This window comes from Hippoglossus hippoglossus, chromosome 3 (genome assembly GCF_009819705.1).
Source record: "Hippoglossus hippoglossus isolate fHipHip1 chromosome 3, fHipHip1.pri, whole genome shotgun sequence".
NCBI classification, from domain to species: Eukaryota; Metazoa; Chordata; class Actinopteri; order Pleuronectiformes; family Pleuronectidae; genus Hippoglossus; species Hippoglossus hippoglossus.
Genome location: NC_047153.1, coordinates 14,611,738 through 14,632,496, shown reverse-complemented (window position 1 = coordinate 14,632,496; position 20,759 = coordinate 14,611,738). Strand labels below are relative to the sequence as shown.

General features: G+C 42.9%; 1 protein-coding gene across 1 annotated transcript in view; it reads left to right on the top strand.

Moving 5' to 3' along the window:
* The first annotated feature begins 1,539 nt into the window (after positions 1 to 1,539).
* Positions 1,540 to 20,759, top strand: part of phlpp2 (PH domain and leucine rich repeat protein phosphatase 2) — a 32,471-nt gene continuing 13,251 nt past the window's right edge. The window contains exons 1-6 of the mRNA XM_034581716.1: positions 1,540 to 2,024; positions 3,967 to 4,247; positions 7,647 to 7,780; positions 15,562 to 15,752; positions 16,950 to 17,075; positions 20,290 to 20,444. Of these exons, the coding sequence (XP_034437607.1) occupies positions 1,812 to 2,024; positions 3,967 to 4,247; positions 7,647 to 7,780; positions 15,562 to 15,752; positions 16,950 to 17,075; positions 20,290 to 20,444 (1,100 nt within the window). The 5' untranslated portion in view covers positions 1,540 to 1,811. The remainder of the gene's footprint in view (positions 2,025 to 3,966; positions 4,248 to 7,646; positions 7,781 to 15,561; positions 15,753 to 16,949; positions 17,076 to 20,289; positions 20,445 to 20,759) is intronic.

The following is a 20,759-nucleotide window of genomic DNA, read 5'->3' as shown; positions in this document are numbered from 1 at the left end:
ATGTTTAGAATATATGTTAATTGATTTTTTACAAAATGCTACCCAGTAATGACGACGGTTTAAGGTTTTGGAACTTAACACAGATCAACTCATCACAGATAATCAAGGAGAAATAATTTTTTTAGAATAATAAAGCAAAGTTAGGTAAATGACAAATAAACAAAATCATGGATTTCAAGCTATCACATTATCGCTAATGAGTGTCAGAGAGTTGTATACACGAGTGATGTCGTTGAATTCATACCATTCAGTAAAAAAATGTTCCTGTAGGGATTTCCAGATTTTCACCCCTAATAAGCCACAAACTTATCGGTTATAGATATCATAAACAAAACAAATAATCCTGTTCAATATATTGATAAAGTCCTTGATAACGGGTCATAGCTTTTCACTTATAAAGAACAGGTTGTCGACAATAAGTCCAGATCAACTGCAGCCCTTTAGATTAGAGCTACTAAAACTAAAGACTAGATTTACCTATTGATTTTAAGTGAACATTTCATCAAAAGCAATATGACAAAAGTTAAAATTTTAATATTTCTAAAATCCCTAAAATATTTTGACAGACGTGTCAATGGAGGGAGACATTATGTATAATATAAATAATAATGCTGCTTTCGATTTGTATCCACTTTGAAATATTTAGACATACGTTACAATTCACTGAAAACCTTTATAAAGGTTTAGAATATAACACTAAATATTATTCTATCAATATTGACGTGATACAGTGAAAGATTAAAATAAAACATTACAGGGATAGTTCACCTAAAAATGAAAATTCCCTGAGTCAAGGGTAGGGTGTTTGTGTCCACACAACACTTCTGGAGCCTCAGGGGTAAACAGCGTTGCAGCCAAATCAAATATAATTGAAGTAAATGGTGACCACTTCTTCAAAGTGTCACCATTTACTTCACCACGGTGACATCACGACGGGCCATCGTAGGGTGTGTCTGTGGCCGATCAGACGTTCTATCTCTGTTAAAGGGATAGTTCACCCAGAAATGGAAAAACTCACTCATTATCCAGTCACCACTGTGCTGGTGGAGGGGGTGGGTGAAGAGATGGAATCCAGAAAACACTTCTGGAGCCTCAGGGGTAAACAGCGTTGCAGCCAAATCCAATAGAATCGAAGTTAATGGTGACCGATTCTTCAAACAGGAAAAAACACAACATGCCTAAATACTGCTGGTGTGGTGTCATCCAAGTGTCTGTAAGCCACACATTCAAATTCACCTTTAGAATAAAAACTTTGAATTTGAACCACACCAGCAGTATTTAGGCATGTTGTGTTTTTTTCCTGTTTGAAGAATCGGTCGCCATTAACTTCGATTCTATTGGATTTGGCTGCAACGCTGTTTACCCCTGAGGCTCCAGAAGTGTTTTCTGGATTCCATCTCTTCACCCACCCCCTCCATCAGCACAGTGGTGACTGGATAATGAGTGAGTTTTTCCATTTCTGGGTGAACTATCCCTTTAACAGAGATAGAACGTCGGATCGGCCACAGACACACCCTACGATGGCCCGTCGTGATGTCACCGTGGTGAACTTCTGACTAACATCACACATGAACGTGGATGTGTCGCTGTGAGAAAAGGGGCAGTGGCCGCCGGACCAGCCCCCTGATCCCGCCCCCGTCATGTGGACTGATCGGCTCTCCCAGGCCCGTCTGACAGCGCTCACAGTCACCGTGGACATGGCGGCGCTGCACCGACTCCGGACCAGTCCTCGCTGCTCCGCGGGAATTTGCCAGTCACGTACCCGCAGCACACCTCTCGCTCGCGGCCGCTGCTGATGGGAGGGACGAGACATGGCGATGGAGGACGAGGACGTCAACGCGGCGGTCGTCGCGACTAACAACACCCAAACAGGCGCCAGCAAGAAGGGAGGGGATGTCGGAGGGACCGGGGCTTGCATAGACAGGCAGCCGGACAAGGGGGTCCACCCGGCGGGGCTGCATCAGACTGCGGGTCGCGGCAGCCGCAGTGGTCCGGGGGCTGCGACGGGGATCCGAGTGTTAAAGGTGAGTGGAGAGGAGACAGCGGCGGATTCCCACCGGACTATTTCTCCATGTTGTGTGTTTTTTTTTTTTACTGTCACTGCGGTGGTTTATTCAAACACAACTCAAACGCATCCTCGCAATAGTGTTACGTAACGTGCTGTGTATCAGCTGATTGATGATCTCCCCCTGGTTGATGATTGATCTGGAGATGACTGTCATTCAGTGAGGAACGTAGCAGACACACGCACACACGCACGCACACAGGGAAGGATGTCAGAGCTTTCATTGGGAGGCCCTGCACTTCTGAGCAATTTGTCCATGACATTTTAAGGCAAGACAAATGAGTTGTAACATACAAGTCCCTAAAGTACACACACACACACACACAACCACACGGTCACACAGTTGTGTCTCCATGACTTCAGAGGACATTATACGGCCTTACATTGATTTTTCTGGAGACCTACTCTAATGTCAACCATTACTTGTCTAACCCTTAACCTTAACCAAACCATAATCTAACTTGATCATTAACCTTAACCTTAATCGAGACCTTAACCCAAAACTAAACCTTAACATGTTATGTGTAATGATTTACTCTATGGTGACTTGGTTTTTGCCACCATAATGTGACTGTGTTAACAGATTGAGGTCCCCACAATACACGTAATACCTGGACAGCACACGCACAAAGGCACACAAGCTAACACACGCACACACGCACACAAAATCTCAGTTGTGCAATTAAATTTAATGTGTACGCATTGTTCCGTTATTGTATTTGAAGGAGGGAGCACATCGAGAGTCCTAAAGTAAAATAGGTCACCCTGTTAACAAGCTCATAGTGCCGTAACTAAAATGTAGATTTTTCCATTCAGTATTTCTGCTCATAGATATTGGCTGTGAAAGCATAATTCAGTCAGTATCAACAGTGAAGGGAAAGTGTTATTTAGTTTTATTTTCTGCCTGTTAACAAAGACAGAAAGGAATCCAGTGCTTTGCAGCAAAGAAATTCCCTCATGATAAGAGATGTCGACGTCTGTTGATTTGCGGATGAGCCAGATGCAGTTTGTGTTGTAGTTACGTACATACTGCATAGATCAATGAGTCCACAAGGGACCTCCATAGCTAAATGAGAAACAGAGCCCGGTCAGCCATTAACAAACCTCTTTTTCTTCAGGAGGTAGGAGAATACACAGCATGTATCTTCTTCTTTCTGATTCAGGTTTGGTTGGTTGAACATGCATGCCCTTATTCAGCATGGCCCTGCTTCCCATTCACACATGGTCACAGATGTCTGCTGCATCTGACGTCGACTGAGGCAGCTCCACAGCAGCCAGCGGCAGCAAGCGGCAGCCCAGTGCTTCATTCAGATACACCTCGACAAAAGCTGGCAGTTCACTCAATCTGTGGCCACACGGTTTATGCAACAGTTGTGGAACTTCATGACCTCTGCACTGTCACATCCTCTGTTTCTCTAACTGGAATGACACTGCTCCAGTTCGGACTTATTTAAGTAGTGAAAGTGAAAGTTGTTGCTACAGGGAGGTGAAGGTTCAAAACATAATTAAAACATAAACTAGAAGACACTCAATAAGCCGCCTACCACACCAAGACCTGACGGCCACCATAAATTCAATCAAGATACAGAAGACAGGAATTATTTGTTGCACAGTTGCCAATGACTAAATATTGATCATAAAACACTGATTATTTGTAGCCTGGTACACTGAAGGAGGGGTTCTACTTCCGTACTCCAAACACCACTGCACCAATGTCAGGCAGTGTCAAATTCACTTAATTCCACAGCATAGTTCTTATTCCGGTTTGTTATTCCAGTTGTGCACAGATGCAACTACCACCACAGATGATGTGTTGAGTACAACAACCCCCTTCAAGCTCTCTAGGCTGTTAGACGTGCTCATGTCTGTCTCTGTTGAAATGCCTCTCTCTGTGTCATCAGCGCAACATGAAGCGGAATGGGAGTCGTGGCTGTGTGACAAGAAAGACCAGATTTGGGTCACGAGAACGGGACTGGCTGAAGGGGGACACCCAGCGGGGCTGTGTGTGTCTCTATGGCGCAACCGTGGACCCTCAGCCTCCTGCCTCCGGCCCTCAGGCCTCCTCCACCCCTCAGACTGACCTGCAGTTGGTGCTTTGCTCCACCAGCACCACAGTTGAGGAGCTGTGCGCTCAGAGGGACGGAAAGGGACTTTATGTTCAGCTGCACGGAGACCTAGTCAGGTAAAGACACACCGTGTTGAGTCATTTAAGATAAGTTATGCTTCATATCTTATAATTCTGATCAATTCTAATAATTTGGCATATAATAAAAAAGTTAGATGGCTGCCTAGAGACCAACTGTAGTTCAGAATCTGAAGTGTCTTCCTCGGTGCAGATCCATTGCAGAAGTGCTGCAAATACCCTACAGCCCTTTTAGAGCAGCACCGTAATGTGGGTTAAACCTGCATCACTTTCTCTTAATGGGAAAACGCGTGCATCCAGTATCCATCAGCTGCAGCTCTGCATTAGTATCATCATTGCATGCAGTCAATACAGTATTCCTGTGCACTCATAGCATCTAGCGGCTTGCAGCTTAATGAAATTGAAAAAAGTGAAAGAAATAAAACGTGACATGAAGCGTAGAAAGCTGCTCTGTGTTGTGGTTGTGTGTGTGTGTGTGTGTGTGTGTGTGTGTGTGTGTGTGTGTGTAGCGCGAGGGAAACATGAGCTGTTACGCAGCAGGTTTAGACAGCTGCATTCATTAAAGCGGATCTCTTCCATTAGACACACAAATAAACACACGACGGAGACGGGAATCATGACATACGCTGACATCCAACAAAAACAATTTAGAAGAGTTATGTTTCTTGGTAAATATCCACATCTTGTTCTCATTTATGTTATGTAAGAAATACACCAGGCCATAGCATTAACTTGATATCCTGTCCCTGAAAACCACATGTCACCATGAACAGGCTTGAGTTTTGCAAAGTGGGCAAACGCAGCGCCGAGGACCCGCTGCAGTTAACGTAACATCCCATGCTCTCAGAGCGTCGCAGCCAGGATACCCTCAGGGAACATGACTCTACGCCTCTCCCAGCCAGAGAGAAGACATATGGAGACAGAAATAGCAAATGACCCCTTGATTATTTGTGAAAGGATAAAAAGCTGGTTCACTGATCCGTGACCAAGGAATCTGGGCTGTTCCTCCTTTTGCTTTTGGGAGAAAGCCAACGTCAAGATATTAGACGGGAGAGTCTAAAATAACAAAACCGCTATAGCTTAAATTGCAGTGGCTCACAGCGTATTCTGTGCGAGTCTGACTGTCTGCTCCGTTTTTTTTTTTAATGATGTGGGATATTGATGCGGCAAAATCTTAAAATCTCCTGAAATGTGGGGTTGAAACAATATGGCCAGTGGGTGTATTTGTGTCTGAGACCTGTAAAAGGTTGCGTTAGTGAGCATCGGGAGCTGGAAGATCGTGCCACAGACACATGACTGGAGACTGTTAATGATTTTGCAGTGTGTCATGATCAATCAACAGCATATGGGCCCAGTTCGTTATATGTACGCTGATTAAAAGCCGTAGGCATTGCAGAGTGATGAAGAACGGCATTAAGTGAGAGGCTTCTGGTAAGCCTGTGGATAGGCTTCGCTGGTTCAGGCTATACTCAAGCAGTGCTGAGCTTAAATCGCAGTCTGCCTGTGAGTATGATCAGGTGGATTTAAATGTAATATTAGAAGTCTTCTCCATCCAAAACAGGCCACTGGAGACTGAAGAAAACCATGATATCTGTTCAGAAAAAGAAATGTCTACATTCCTACAGAGAGCACATAAGCAATACAATAAAGCCAAGTCAGGGTTGCATTTAATGCATTGAATTAGTATCTCAATGGAAAATACACTCGCAAGAACTCTATTTATGTTTAACCTTTAATTGACCTCTAGTTTTATATGTTCTCTCTGGGTAAATCCATGTGTAGTAGGTTTTGTTACTGTGATTGACAATATATGCACGTACTCTTCAAGTACGCATGCAAAGCTGGTGACAGCCCTGAGACGAGAGCTGAAGAAGGATTTGTAACTAAGGACATGATGGAAGGGATGGAAGCTGTTTTTAGTGATTTTCTTTTTATAGCTTGTAGTAATGTGCTGCTTACAGGAAGACTTGGTCTGGCTTCTTTCCTGCAATGGTAACATTTTTATTTTCAGTCACACAAACTCCCTTTTAAGATAAATTTACTGAGTTGATGGACGACATCAAAAACCCTGAGCCAAATGTTTCATACTTATTCAAGAGCAATTTTTGTTAGCAGAGCCAGAGAGTCCTTTTTTATTTATTGTTTTGGTTGTGTGTGGTTTATTTTATTTATTTTTATATTTTTATATTTTTATATTTTTATATTTTTATATTTTTATATTTTTAATTCTAATTCAAATGCCAGAATGAATATTCTTAAGAATTCAAAGTTCATTACTCTTTGAAAGGGTGGACTTGCAGGATTATCTCAAAAATTATCATAAAATTGTAAATTATAACAATAATATCATTAATCACAACCATTTCTGGGATAATATATCATCCAACATAATTTGTTATCATGACAGGTCTCCCTTAATATTTTAAATAATGTCAGAGGTTTCCTTGCACAGTCTACAGCTTTGTTTCTCTGAGAATATCCAGTCATATCCAGGTAAAATTGGTATTGTAGAATGAATCCCTAGCTGAATCGATATTGAATCAAAACGAATCTAGTTCTTGTGAATCGGAATCAAAACGATTTGGGAAATCAGTGGCGATACCAAGCCCTAATCAGCATGTACTTGAAGTAAAGTGCAGAATAGCCAATTTCAGAATAATATATGACAGGATTCTCAGCACAGAAGACGATTAAATGTGATGTCAGACGGTCCCTGCATGTGGACACAGTGGAGGACCTGAGTCAGGTCAAAAGAGCTTGAAGGCCCGACTGCATGAGTTGTCCCTCAGAGGTGACAGGCCCTAGTGGTCCTCAGGGGGAGGGGAATGGGATACATCAGTCCTCTGCTCTGACATGTCCTGGGTATCCCTGGGGTTGCCCTGCAGTTTGTCATGCCCTGAGCGTCTCCCAGAGAGAGGCTCCCTGACGTCTCAACTGTCTCTCCTCAGAGGGGTTAGCAGCTTGATACCACGGGCCTCCCAAATCACCAAGCTCCTCACTCTGACACGTAAAGTGAAGCCAGCCACCGTGCACACAAATCTCATCTGATCTGCTTGTGTCTGCTCTACATTCTGTATGATGAGGAACCAGAAAACCTCTCTGATTGGTTCTGAAAGATCACACATAACCTCAGTAAGGTTCGTGGGACCCCTGTAGCTTGATCACTTACAACTCAAATACATTATTACTACTAACAAGATAAAGGGTAAAAGGCCTGTTGGACAAGTGGAATAATTAGAACAGATTAGTCGTCGTGAACGTTGACCCGGACTCTTCTGCTATGCCAATCAAAAACTGCCTGCTACTTTTAATGAACTTCAAACCGTCCACCTTTACTGTAATGTTTCATTCCATGTATTTCCCCTATAAGAAACTAGCGTTGTCGTTTTGTGTGGTGGTCATCATCACATCTCCTCTCTGTTCTCTCTTGTCCATCAGGAGGCTGGACCCCTCCGAGCGTCCGCTCCAGATTCTGTACGACTACCTGGCGTCTATGGGCTACGCAGACCCTGTTCGGGTGCAGCAAGAAGCAGCCAACTCCGACCTCAGCTGCTTGATCCGGTTCTACAGCGGTGAGTACACACGGGGGTTATCGTCCCCAGTCTTCCCTATCTGATGCTGCTCACTGGGAGCCTGATGTCGTCCTCTGAAAACGGACCTAAAGGCCCAAAAACAAACTGTGCACGCAGTGGGTATTTTCCTCTGGGCAAAAAGTAAGGTAGTAGGAGTAAAGTAATGTGTTTCTGTGGCCACTCTGTAATATTCATTATAGCCCGAAATACAAACACACGCCCATCATGGCCTCATGGTGAGTGACCATCCTTCATCCTGGTGTTTCTCCATCCCCATGTGGGCTGCTTTTCACCTGCCACTGTCAACACTCTCCCATAACCCCAGGACTGGAGTGATTAAATGTGTCGGTGTGATATATGAAAGGGATTTATTAATGCAGTCACAGAATGGATGTGACTCCTTGTAAAAAAAAAACGGTGACAAATTCTGGATGACACTGACATTAGGCGTGATAGGAGCTGTGCACAGGACTTCAATGTATCTTATTACAGCCCACAGACGTCTGCAGCTCTCCTTTGAGCCTGTGCAGTGGTCTAATGATACTCTTACAGTAGCGGCAATCAAGGGATTGGCCATTAAGGGTAAAAAATGATGTTGTGTGATGTGTTTTCATTTAATTAACTGATTAACTGATTTTTCTGCTGAGTCAGTGGAACTCCTCATATTTTGGGTTGGAACTGCTCACGTGCTGCTGTGCCAGAGAAAGAGGAAGACTGAGCAAACCACATCGTCTGAAGGGCTCACACGTAATTCCCCCGACTTAAAGTACACAACCCGCCCTGCACTGAAATGAATAGACGTACACACTGAACACAAATCTCTGTATTGAAATTCCCAGGTTGATGAGACACATGAGGACACATTACAAACCCTGACTGTGGAAAGATATCTATAAATGTAATATGTCTGATATAACTGTGAGTTCTCTCACATTTTTGATGCTCAGTACTTGGGGAATCATAAGCATCTGTGTGCAATAAAATACCCTGTCCTGCTTTATCTTTCATTGAAAAGAATTTGTTTTGCTTTTATTTAGTTTTTTTCTAACTATAGCCAGACTCTTTAGTATTACAGCTTCATCTTTATTTCTGCTGGGTCAGAAAACTGAGTGTTTGTTTAGTTGTCAGATCTCAAGCTTGCTCACCTCCGTCTTATTCCTCACTCGTATGTGTCCAGTGGAGCTGCTGTTTGTCTCTTGCCAACATAACAACGGATCTTGGCTGTTATCTGTGGCCAGGCCACATTGGCTGGAGTCTGGGCTCCGTGGAGACTTCCTGCCTCTTTTTGTCAACTCATGGGAAAAGAGGACCGGGAGCATGACTGGTTCTCAGACACTCTCAATAGCCAGCTCACGCCAAGTAGACAACTTGATTTGGCTGTTTGATTCCCAAAGAACTGGAAAAGAATGAACTGGTGGTTTGCCTGTTGTTATGCTTGTTTTGTATTATCTCAGTATATAGAACTACCTATTTAGGAGCTCATCAGTCATTCAGCTTCTGTTTGCATTGTTAAAACACACAACCGCCTTTAGTTTTTTGAAAAATGTCGGTGGTAATGATCTCACTAAGGAGATAAAGGAAAACTGTGGCCCATCAGGGAGGGCTTTGTCTGCTCAGAGGCGGACTCTGAAGTCTTTTTAATAAACTATTGTCACTTATGAACAATACTAACAATAAATGTGACAAGTTGTTGTGCATTGTTATCTTAGAAGCTGTTTTGAAGAACACAATATGCCTGAACAAGGAATATTTTTCAAAATATATTCAATGATTTGTGACTTTGTTAAAAGCTATTGACTTAACAGTAAACAAGGAGTGACTTAAATGTGCACCTTACTGAATCAGATACTGTGAATGGATTTTGGATGTATAATTGGCCGCTTTGTGTGAATTGTGGTCCCTGATTTACGGAAAATCCTTATTTCGCTACAGCTTCTGCTAGAGAATGGACTGACGTGGTGCACTGTGCGTGTCATCTCTGCATTTAGGCTGATAAGAATCTAGCTGTGTGGATCGTTTGGCTAAGGAACCTGCACAGGGTTATAAGTATTATATTATAAGAAGTCAGTGATCTACTTGCTACTAGAGGCCATGCTTTTATTTAATATATTTGTGTTGTCATTTTCATGTGTGCATTTGTCTGTGTACCCATTCATTCCCATATTAGTTCAATTTTTCCTCTCGAGCCCTTCCACTGTTTCAAAGTGCAATACAGCAGGTAATTGATTAAACTTCACCGTCCTCTTATTTGTTCAGGAAACTCATCTTGAACCTTCTCCACCCTCCTACTTCCCATACAAACACCCTCCTGCTGAGGTGCACCGATGAGATGAAAACAAACATGGCGAAACGAGTAAACACTTCCAAATGCCGACTTAATCAAAAAACTCTTCTAGTGAAAACAACCGCAGAGACCTGAGGGGCCAGTGTTTCTCTGTGTCGGCCCATTCAGCTGCAGCACAGACGAGGCCTGCTGAAAGCACTGGCGCTGGTCCACCGGGCCCCAGTCCACCTCTGCCTGGGTGATCTCACTCTTACATCTTTGTCTCTGAGCTCGGAGAGCTGAAGCTGCTGTGCACAGCTCATGTCAGGCCCCGTGTCAGAGCAGAAGGAAGCCATCTACCAGCAGCCTGAAGTCACCTAATGAGTTATTGATTTGGCCCGTGCTGATTTACCAGCGGAAATTAAACCTAAACGAGGCATTTGGATGTCCTAAGATGTTATGACATGGATGGCGGAGTCACGTTTTAAACTCTGAGGCCCAGTGGTTCATCGTAATAATCATGTCCTGGAGGAACAGGATAACCCAGCACCAAGTTTGCTTCTTCATTTTACGCTTGGAAGGGAGAAGGAATTGGTTCACAGGGAGAAAAAAGTGGAGAAGCAGTCAGAATGAAGTGTAGGAGAAAAATGAATTTCTATTCAGATCTGGGTTCCCACAGAATCGCCCCGAGCAAGGGAGCTCTGCAGAGAGAGGGCTCTCCGTGGTTTCCTGCCAGCTCCTCCATAAAATGATGTTTTTGTGATGGAGTTCTGTTTCTGTGGAGGATTTCCTGTTTGCCATTTCAAACTGGCAGACTGTCTCCAGACTCTTGGTCAGTTTTCAAGTCAGATGGTTTACTGCTGCTGAGAGACATTCATCGTTTTAATGGTCTGTTTTATCTGTATTCACAGGCAGTCTTCTTTTTTGTGTCTTCCATCTGTTGCTCTGCGCAGTGCAGGCTCTCCATATTCGATATCAGTATTGAGTCTCTAGCACAAAGAGTTTTTTCAAATGGAGGTAAACACAGACCACCAAGAGGAGGCATCTGGGTGGTGGGTTGAATTTGAATTTGTTGCCAAAAAGAGCTTGCTGTTCTGAGTCAAATCCGACCATGGTTCCGCCTCCATCCACTGACCCCCTACTGCATGCTAACGCCGGCTACGGAACTGTGCAAGACATAAAGCTCTGGGATACAGGGATGAGTGTTCAGCTGAGTGTTCAACAGTTGCAATAATTGAAATACTCCAATACGTGATTAAAAACAAATAAAAGAGAGTAAACACCCTCCAGTCTCTCAAAATGGCCAATTTTTTAAATAGTTTTGGGGAAAAAGTAATTTTCCTGATCCTCCCTATAATGACAAATCATTTTCAATGAAGCATTTTGCAGCGTTCATTTACTCTTAAGTGGTTTTCAGGAGAACAGATACTTTGAACAGAGTGGTGCTAACTCTGTCTTGATACTGACTGAGTGCACAGACGTGCTTTGAAAAGGGATTTTGCCGAAATATATTATGCATGCCGCCGCGCAGCTGATCAACGGCCGTTCTGAATTATAGACACCTACTGTTCTTTATCATTTGAATTAGAGCTACAACCAACAATTACTTTATATCACAATTTTGACATTAATCCATTCAGGTGCAGACTATTTTCTCAATTAATTTTTAAGGTCTATAAATCATCAACAAACTTAATCAAGGTCTTTATCACAGTTTATCAGAGCTAAAAAAAACATTAAATATGTGCTTGAAAAATGACTTAAAAGATTTCTTTGTTTTCAAAATAGTCAATTTTCTGTTAGTCAACATTAGATAATCGATACGTTTTTGCTGCTCTATCTATGAAGAGAGCAGAAGTGATATCACTTCATAGTTACAGTTATAGATGTAAAGACCCAGAGTGACCTCACTTTTATTCTTCTGTAATGATCTATTTGACAAATTGTTTCCGTTTGACCAAATCCTCTTTACTCCTCCACCCTCTTCAAGTTCCTCAGTTCACTTCCTCTCTTACTTTTCATCACCTTTCAAATCACTCTTAGTTCCTTTATTCCTTCCATCCATGTCCATCCCTCCTTCTGTTTCTCTGTCCATTTTCGTTCTTCAAGGAAAAGGGAGCAGGACTTGACCTGTCGCAAGCTTGTTGCTAATCTGGAATTGCCTTGTGAAGCGGGATGTCACTCAGTTTGCAGGCGAGCGAAAGCTGCTGCCACACTTGAGAGATATGAAGTCGTACCAACTCTCTGATCTGTCACTTGTCACACTGTCCCTGTGGATTGGCAGCTTCCTCCGAGGAGGACATTTGCCGCAGCTTGATGATTTGTTTAATAGAGGCAACCCGGCCTCTCCCTCAGAGTCCCACTGCATTTACAGAAAACATTTTTACACATAATCTACGGCCATGTCACTTAACCCCTTTGGAGCCATTGGGACCGGTCACCAATATTCATTATCCGTGGGATGGGATTGATTTGCTGGTTTTCTGCAGAGCAGCTACAGTTTGCTGGAGACATGATGGAAGTTTAAAGATTCTCGTTGGACTTTGATTTAGTTTGCAAGCTGTTGCCCAAGCAACTAACAGCCCTGTAGACGTTGAGGGATTGTCTGTGTTTGTTTTAGAAGTTGGCTCTTTATGGCTGGGACCTGTTTACATAAATGGGCTATTGGTTTTCAGACAAGTGGTTGTATTGATATGGGAGTGCAAAGGCAATATGTTGTGTACATAGGGAAAAAATGACTTTGGACAGGTTGCACAATCAGCACCATACAAGTTATTGACTCTCCCTCCTGAATAACAGATTTGGAAAATACATGAAAAAAACATCTTTGAAAAGCTACCTTAGCCTTTTTGTCCCAATCATTTTTTTACCGGATTGATTTTTAACAATGTTCCTCAGCAGATGAACATCATCAGATGTTCAATTTAATGCTGTAGAACATTAAAAGATGTATTATTATATAAGTTTGTCCTGGCAAATTAGCAAATAGTCAGTCAAATAGCAGTAGGGCAACAGGCCGTGTGACCCATATAGCATCAGATTTGCGGGCATGCATATGTTTTTCCCACGCTCATGGCACCTGACATTGAAAGTGAAACAACCCAACAACAGCTGAAGGAAGGGAATGTTTTGTAGATGGGAAGAAGAACACATACATACTTATACAAAGGGAACCATATGTCAACATGAAGACATCATCACAATGGTGAGCTATTTATTGCTATAACGATTATATATAGAGTTTATAGCTTGTAGATTAAGATATTATGATAGAATTCAAGGGTCTGAATTATTTAACCAAACCACTTCTAGCTGATTTTAGGGCTGTTTTATAACCGTCTCTTGCAGTAAAGCTGTTCAGCACATCGATAAGGTGGATCAGACTGTGAGGTGGTATCCTGTATTTAAGACCTTGGACAGCATATCGAGGCCTGGTGTGGAGTGGACTTGTTGCTGGTGATGTGCTGTGAAGCCGGCCAGGGGATCCTGTAGACCTGTGTCCGCTCGTAGCGAGTGGGCGCACAATGATGAGTTTATTGATGTACGCGCAGCAGTGGGCGAGTGTTTTGCATAATTACTTGTTTTAATGAATATATTATATTTGGTTTATTATAACTTAAGCTTTCAGCTGCCGGCTGTATTCTGGAGAAGGGAGGTATGTGTGGATTCATTGAATGGGTTTAAAAATCAGTATAAACGATGGTAATGATGACTCCTCAGATTTTCCCTATGATACACAGGAAAGGGTGATTAAAACATCTGAGTTTTGGTATCTGATAGCTGAAAATAAACAGACCTTTGCCCAAATACATAACCCTCTAGAACTGGTCATGTTAAATCAATTAAATATTAACTTTTTTGGTTAAATAAAGAAGAGTATGAGCAAGAATTCAATGCCAACGTTTGGTACTTGACATTTTTCTGTGTTTTGCTTGATTTTGAAGTACTGACACACAGTCCAGGTGTTTCCCCTTTTTAGATATCTGTATACTACCCAGCATTGATGCTGCAAGGGTTTGTGTCTCTAATTTCCCCTCTGAGTCAGGGGGACACCCGAGGATCAGACGCTGTTATCGATCTGCCAGGGGGAGCCAGTTTGTTGTGAGAAGCACTTGGCTTCTTCATCGTCCGTTTCCCCGTCGAAGAAAAACATGTGGAGGCTTTCATTTCATTTGGATGTGAAGGGAAAGGGAAGAGAGCAACATCGAGGGAGAGAGGAGAGAAAGAGAGCAAATTGCCAATGAGTGGGAGGCAGCATAGGCTGTTCTGAGGAACATTTAACAACAGAGGACACAAGGTTGAGGCTGTGTCTCCTTTGTGCTCATCCGACCTGCCATTAACCTGAGTGTACTTGAAAACTGGCAGAGACAGCAGCTCATGCCAGGTGTGTCCTTCAGCATGGGCCAGCTGAGCCTGTGTGTTGTGCAAGTTGCCATCATTTAATTGAAAAGAGTGAAGATTAAAGTAATAGCTCACCCCAAAAAATGAAGACTCCCTCATTATCTACTCACCACTATGCTGATGGGGGGTGGGTGACAATTAAAGTAACTGGTGACCACGTAAAAAAACAACAGAAAAGAAACATAGCAAGCCTCCACACTGCTCCTGTGGTGTCATCCAAGTGTCTGTAAGCCCCGACACAGGAGCAGTACGGTGGCCTTTTCAGGGTTTTGTTCTTGTTTTTTATCTCTGAAGAATCGGTCGCCATTGTATTGGATTTGGATGCAACACTGTGTGTGTGTGTGTGTGTGTGTGTGTGTGTGTGTGTGTGTGTGTGTGTGTGTGTGTGTGTGTGTGTGTGTGTGTGTGTGTGTGTGTGTGTGTGTGTGTGTGTGTGTGTGTGTGTGTGTGTGTGTGTGTGTGTGTGTGTGTGTCTTTTGGGATGAGAAGGAGTAAAGGACTAAAGGAGAGAGCAGAGCCATGCAGGAAGGGCCGAGTGAATCAATGTATGTAGCTTCACAATGAAATAAATGTTTATTAAAAAAAATAGAATATCATTAGGTGGTGGTGGCCACAAATAATTCAATGTTTGCACACTGATAAGCGTTGAAATACTTTAGATTCATAGTGAAACAGTCGGCTGAGTCGAGCTTTATGCAACAAAATGACCCAAATATCTTGTGCAGCAGCGCTAATGTTGCTTTAATTGATTGGATTTTGAATAATGGAGTTTAATGGATAAACCGTCTCATTATCAGGTCAAACCAATTATTCTGCAGTGAGATGTATCCAGATGTAGAGTTTATGAGATAATTGGGCAGCGAACACCTTCGATGCTGATGTCAGACCAGTTCCTAGAATTACTACGTTAATGAGTCAACCACGCTATGGGTGATATCATTCTGACCTGTGAGTTTCTACATGACTTCATTTTCGGAAACCCCTTCATCTTCCACTGCAGAACATTTTCCATTAATTTGCTAAATGTGTTTATCACAGGAGGGGTGGGGGTTCTTCAGAATCAGATCGATGTCTGTACATCAACACTAACCTCTGGATGTGGACTCTTTTCTTCTAGAGCATCCGGTGAACGCCGACCAGCAGGAGCGCACTCTGCTGAAAGGCGTGTTCAGCGTCAGGAAGGGCAAGACACAGCTGCACAAGTGGGCGGAGCGGAAGGTCATCCTCTGTGGCACCTGTCTGATCGTGGCCTCCGTGAAAGACAGCCTGACTGGGAAGTTGCACATCTTACCCCTGGTGGGGGGGAAGGTGAGAGATCAGAGTTTGGCATTCAGACAAACTGACAAGGTGTTGACCTTTCACTTTCCCCGGGGTAGGGACCATGTTTCAGTGTAGTTCCCCTACAACAACACAGCTGGGTTGAACAGCTGGATGGAGTTAAAAAGATGATGCAGCACTTCACATGGGGAGCTACGTCATACAAAGAAACACACCGCAATCTTTTAGGCTGTTTAGGCCGCACAGTATTTGTCCTTCTAACCCGAGAAAATACAGCTGCTGAATTAGCTAATCACCTTGAATCCTCAAGGGGTAGATAATAGAGCAAGTGTTTGGTTTTAATGAAAAGCTTTAACCTCTTGGTCTTTAAAAATATTTTGTTGAAAACATTGGATCCCACATCTAAACCAAGCTGAGGCTTTAAATAAGTCAAAAAAGGCCTAAAAGTGTTTTTTGCTCCAGCGTAGCTTTTCCCCAAGTCATGCAGCTTGAGTCAGTGTTGGTTAGAGCGAAAAACTACAAATTTGAAGATGATAAAAAAATCTGTGTGGCATCAGTAAGAGGGGGGAGGAAGTTACCTGACCTCTATAGCCCACTCCTCATCTCTACCTGAGATTAGTGGCTTGAGGCTATAACTGAGTAAACTGTTGTCGATCGGGTTGCATTGTGGGTAATGTAAGGGCCAGGTCTGTACGTTTTGTTCTACAATTTTCATCATGTTTATCCATCCATCATGAGTCTGACCAACGTAGAGGAAAATATGTGTGCACATTAAATAATGAAACAATTTTACAAAAAATGATGCAGCCTAAATGTCTGTGCTGATGTGATTTTCAAAGTCACATTTTGCTTACTCACTCCACTCAATTTGCAGATTTTTCACTGTTTACTTCACACTCTTCTACAATATTATCACACAGCTGCACTGAACCCTTTTAGACATATTCTCCTGGGGTCCTTTAGCAAATTTAGGAACTCAATCACTGAAATGGAGTAAGACAGTGACAGGTACAGTAAAAGTTGATATTAATGTCAATTTCAGCACATCCAACATAACAAAATGAATATTAAAACAACATAGATTGACATATACAGTATATCGATCTATCTATCTATCTGTATTTCTCAATTGGTGTAATAATGATTAATGATAATGGTCATCTTCCATTTGTGCGGTCTCTCTCAGTGTTGCTCCTCATTGAATCTGTGTATTGTCTTTGTATTGAGGTGGAGGAGGTGAAACGGAGGCTACACTGTCTGATGTTTAGCTCAGCTGGATCACAGGCCCAGACGTACTTTGTCAATTTTGACACACTGGCAGACTACCAGCGATGGCATCGACAGGCGTCCAAAGTAAGCAAGAGACAGAGTGTGTGGGTTACTGTGTGTGTTTGTTGTCTGTGTTTTCTCTTAGCAACAGTTTGTTTGTTTCCAGTCGGCCCCTCTGGTCTTGTTGTACTTAATCACAGATTAGATGCTGGGAGCACAGTTGCCTCCTGCCTTGTGAGTCGTCCAATCAGAAACCGCTTGTCTGGGTGCATCTGATTGGCTCCCCAGAGATGAACTCTCACCTGTATTCACACAGTTTACCTTTTACACTACTCGTAGAGGACATTTTTTCCCCCTCAACAGTAGTGTTTTTATTCAACAGTACATGTCACTGTAGATTAGAAGATTCTGAATGACACAGTTGTGTACATGTATTTGTGTTGTACTTTGTGTCTTTCAGATCATTTTGCCAGGTCTTCAGCTGCTCTGTGTCTCTTCTGCTTAGCTCGCTTTGTCTCTAATATCCTAATTATTGGCCATTGTGCTGCAGCTCCTTCCTGTAGCCCGAGCGGCCTCTATGAGCGGCTCCGCTGAGGCAGAGCCGGCGTACAGTTCGCTGTGGAAGGAGCGAGCCAACATAAAAAAAGAAAATCCAATTAGTTGCAGATTCATGCTAAATCCAGGATCTCTCTCTACCATGGTGGTATGGATTACTGGGTTAGAGTTGCCTGTAAGCACTCTCTGTTAAGGCTGCGACTCTTCTGAGAGGTTTCTATGGAGACTGGGGATGATGACTGATGAAGGTTTTTGGTGGATTTGGGCCACTGTTTATGCTACATTGCATAAATTGTGTGTGTGTGTGTGTGTGTGTGTGTGTGTGTGTGTGTGTGTGTGTGTGTGTGTGTGTGTGTGTGTGTGTGTGTGTGTGTGTGTGTGTGTGTGTGTGTGTGTGTGTGTGTGTGTGTGTGTGTGTGTGTGTGTTTTTTTTAAGAGAGAAAGAGAGCAAATCAGCAAGTGCATTTGTGCCTGAAAAATGAGCATGAAGGATGAGACTGAATACTGGAGCGTAGAGATACATTATATAGAGCAGCATATCAGCATTTATATTTATAGGAAATCAGAATGTGTGAAATTCAGACCGGTAGATTCATTTAATTTTCATTCATTAGACCTAACTACACATCAGTGTGTGTTGGAAAGTAATTCAGTGAAGGATCTGTATTGTGTAACTCATTTTCCAGGAACCATCAGACCAAATTGACGACATGACACCCTCCTCAGTGTTTAAAAGGTCAAAATGCAAAGAGAAAGCTGAACTACCGCTTCATCTTTTGAATGTTTCTGTCAGTGGCCTCATCAGGAGATTTTCAGCGTGACAACAAACGGGACAGGAGGTGTCAATCAAGTGCTACCTGACCGGACTTGATAACTTAGACGAAATGACACAAGTGGCCAGTTGAGCGGTTTGTGAACAGTGCTGTTAACCTATTTTTAAGTCCATCTGTCCATCCATTATCTTTACCGCTTACCCTTTGAGGGTTGCGGGGGGCTGGAGAGGTGGGGCACAGTTCACCATAACCCCCAACCCTAACCCTAACCATATCACAGGACCAACATACAGGGACAAACAACCATTCACACATATGGACAATTTAGAGTCTCCAATCAACCTAAAACCAATCTTAATGGTTTTGGACTGTGGGAGGAAGATAGTGCTTTAAGGCCTCAGTCGTAACCCCTGCGTCACTGTGCCATCCAGATATTTGTAAAGATTGTCAATAAAATCCAAAACCCTGACAGTATATAAACCAGAATACACATCACTATGCAGACAAGAATTCTGGTCAGTGGTGCTAATTGTACAAGTTTGTTAACCGCACAAAACACGACTGCCCTGGTTCCTTGGCTCTGCAACAGCACTGTTGTATGTGTAGACTGGAGAATCACTGAAGCTCCATTAGTGCCATTTAATTCCCTTACAACAGAGCCATTATTTTTGATGGACGTGGTCTGTACTTGTCGACGTCCTCTATCACATTTCTTCAAAGTGTTTTGCATTGTTTAATTGCAATGCAAATCGTCCAAAACCGCATATCTGTCCTGTTTTCCTTCTACCTCTTCTCCGTCAGCCTGTGTCCATCGCCCACTCTCGCATCACTTAATTACTCCTTTTAAAGAGGAGATGATTTTTAAAGTGGCTGGCAGATCAGTCGTTGTTGTGGGAGATGAGCGGATTTAGTCTTTGTCGTCTCTAAAGCAGTGATGTGATGTCACGCTCTGCTGAGCGGCAGTCCCATTTTCTGCGTTGCTGCACAGTGTGCAGTCCTGTAGTTAATGGAGGAGACTGTTCTCAGACAGTCATATCTGAGACTTGAACTGTGCCACAACAAGCACAATCGCACATGTTACTGCGGCCCAATGCGAGAACATTGTGCACCCTGCATTTTTTTTAAACAAGTTTTTTTCAAGCCTCACACAGTACAACTCAACAACACGACAAACTAAAGCCTTCACAATGACCATGACCTCATATCAAGTCCTCTGGAAAAAAAGAGTCTTAAAACAAACAAACCTGATGACTTAGGCTGGAATCTCAATGCAAGTATGTCTGCACGTTTGCAAATGCCAGACTGTAATGACCATTAATTAGAGTTAGTCTTTTAATTCACAATCACTGTGTTCCCCGTGGAAGATGAACTTTAATGGCCTGGAAACTGTGGCTTTGTCTGTCTTAAGTGTGAGTGAGTGAGTTTCTTAGCAAAGCGGCTGGATTTTTGCATAATCTGAGGCCAGTGTAGTTGCTCTCACTCTCCGTCGTTTCAACTCACTTGAGATAAAGACTCTTTAAACAGTGGAAACTACTGGTGTATGTCGGGTTGGAGTTCACCACAAGGCACGTGGTGTTAGTGTGGCTCTTGCCTGTGTTGGTCAAAGGTAAAGAAGGAAATGAGTGCTGCGGTCTTTCTTGATTGGATTTGATTGGGTTTTACACTGATAGCATAGCTAATGGTTAACTGTTGAGTAAAGCTGCAGATGTAAGCCAAAGTCAACTTGAGTGTCATAGCTCTTAGTTTTGGGAAATTCTTTTACCTCATTTTTAGTTGCACCAGTTCAGAAATATGTATGTATGTATGTATGTATGTATGCATCAGTGAAGCTGGAGGATTTCTGTGATGTGATGATATGGAGGATGTGATGCTGACACACAAAACAGAAAATGAGAATAGTACCTTCATGCACCTAAAGCCTCGTAACTCACTGTGTGTGTGTGTTTGTGTGTGTGTGTGTGTGTGTGTAGGTGGTGTCTCAGACAGTCAGCATGGTGGACCTTTCCTGCTACAGTCTGGAAGCAGTGCCCGAGTATCTGTTCTACAGTCAGGACATCACCCACCTCAACCTGCGACACAACTTCATGAGCCTGCAGGGGCCTGGAGGGCTGCTCAACCTCCCCAGGTAATCACACCGTCATGACATAATGGAACAAAGGAGATTGTCCTTCAGCCCAGGAACATCAGAATCAGTGAATCTCGTTCTTGAGGCCAACAGGGTTGGTGTTACTGAAATATATGTTTTTGCACAAGAGAAAATTCTCACTGTGTTTTCAGGTGCTGCTCTGGAGCTGATACTGTGCTTTCATCAATCAAACCAGTCAAACTTTGCCTGAGCTATGCAGATATTTACATTTGTTCATTAAGTCAGTGCTGTATTATCCCATGTTTTGTGATATCTCCAGACCTCTGTCATTTTGGCTCCAGCTTATCTGTTTCC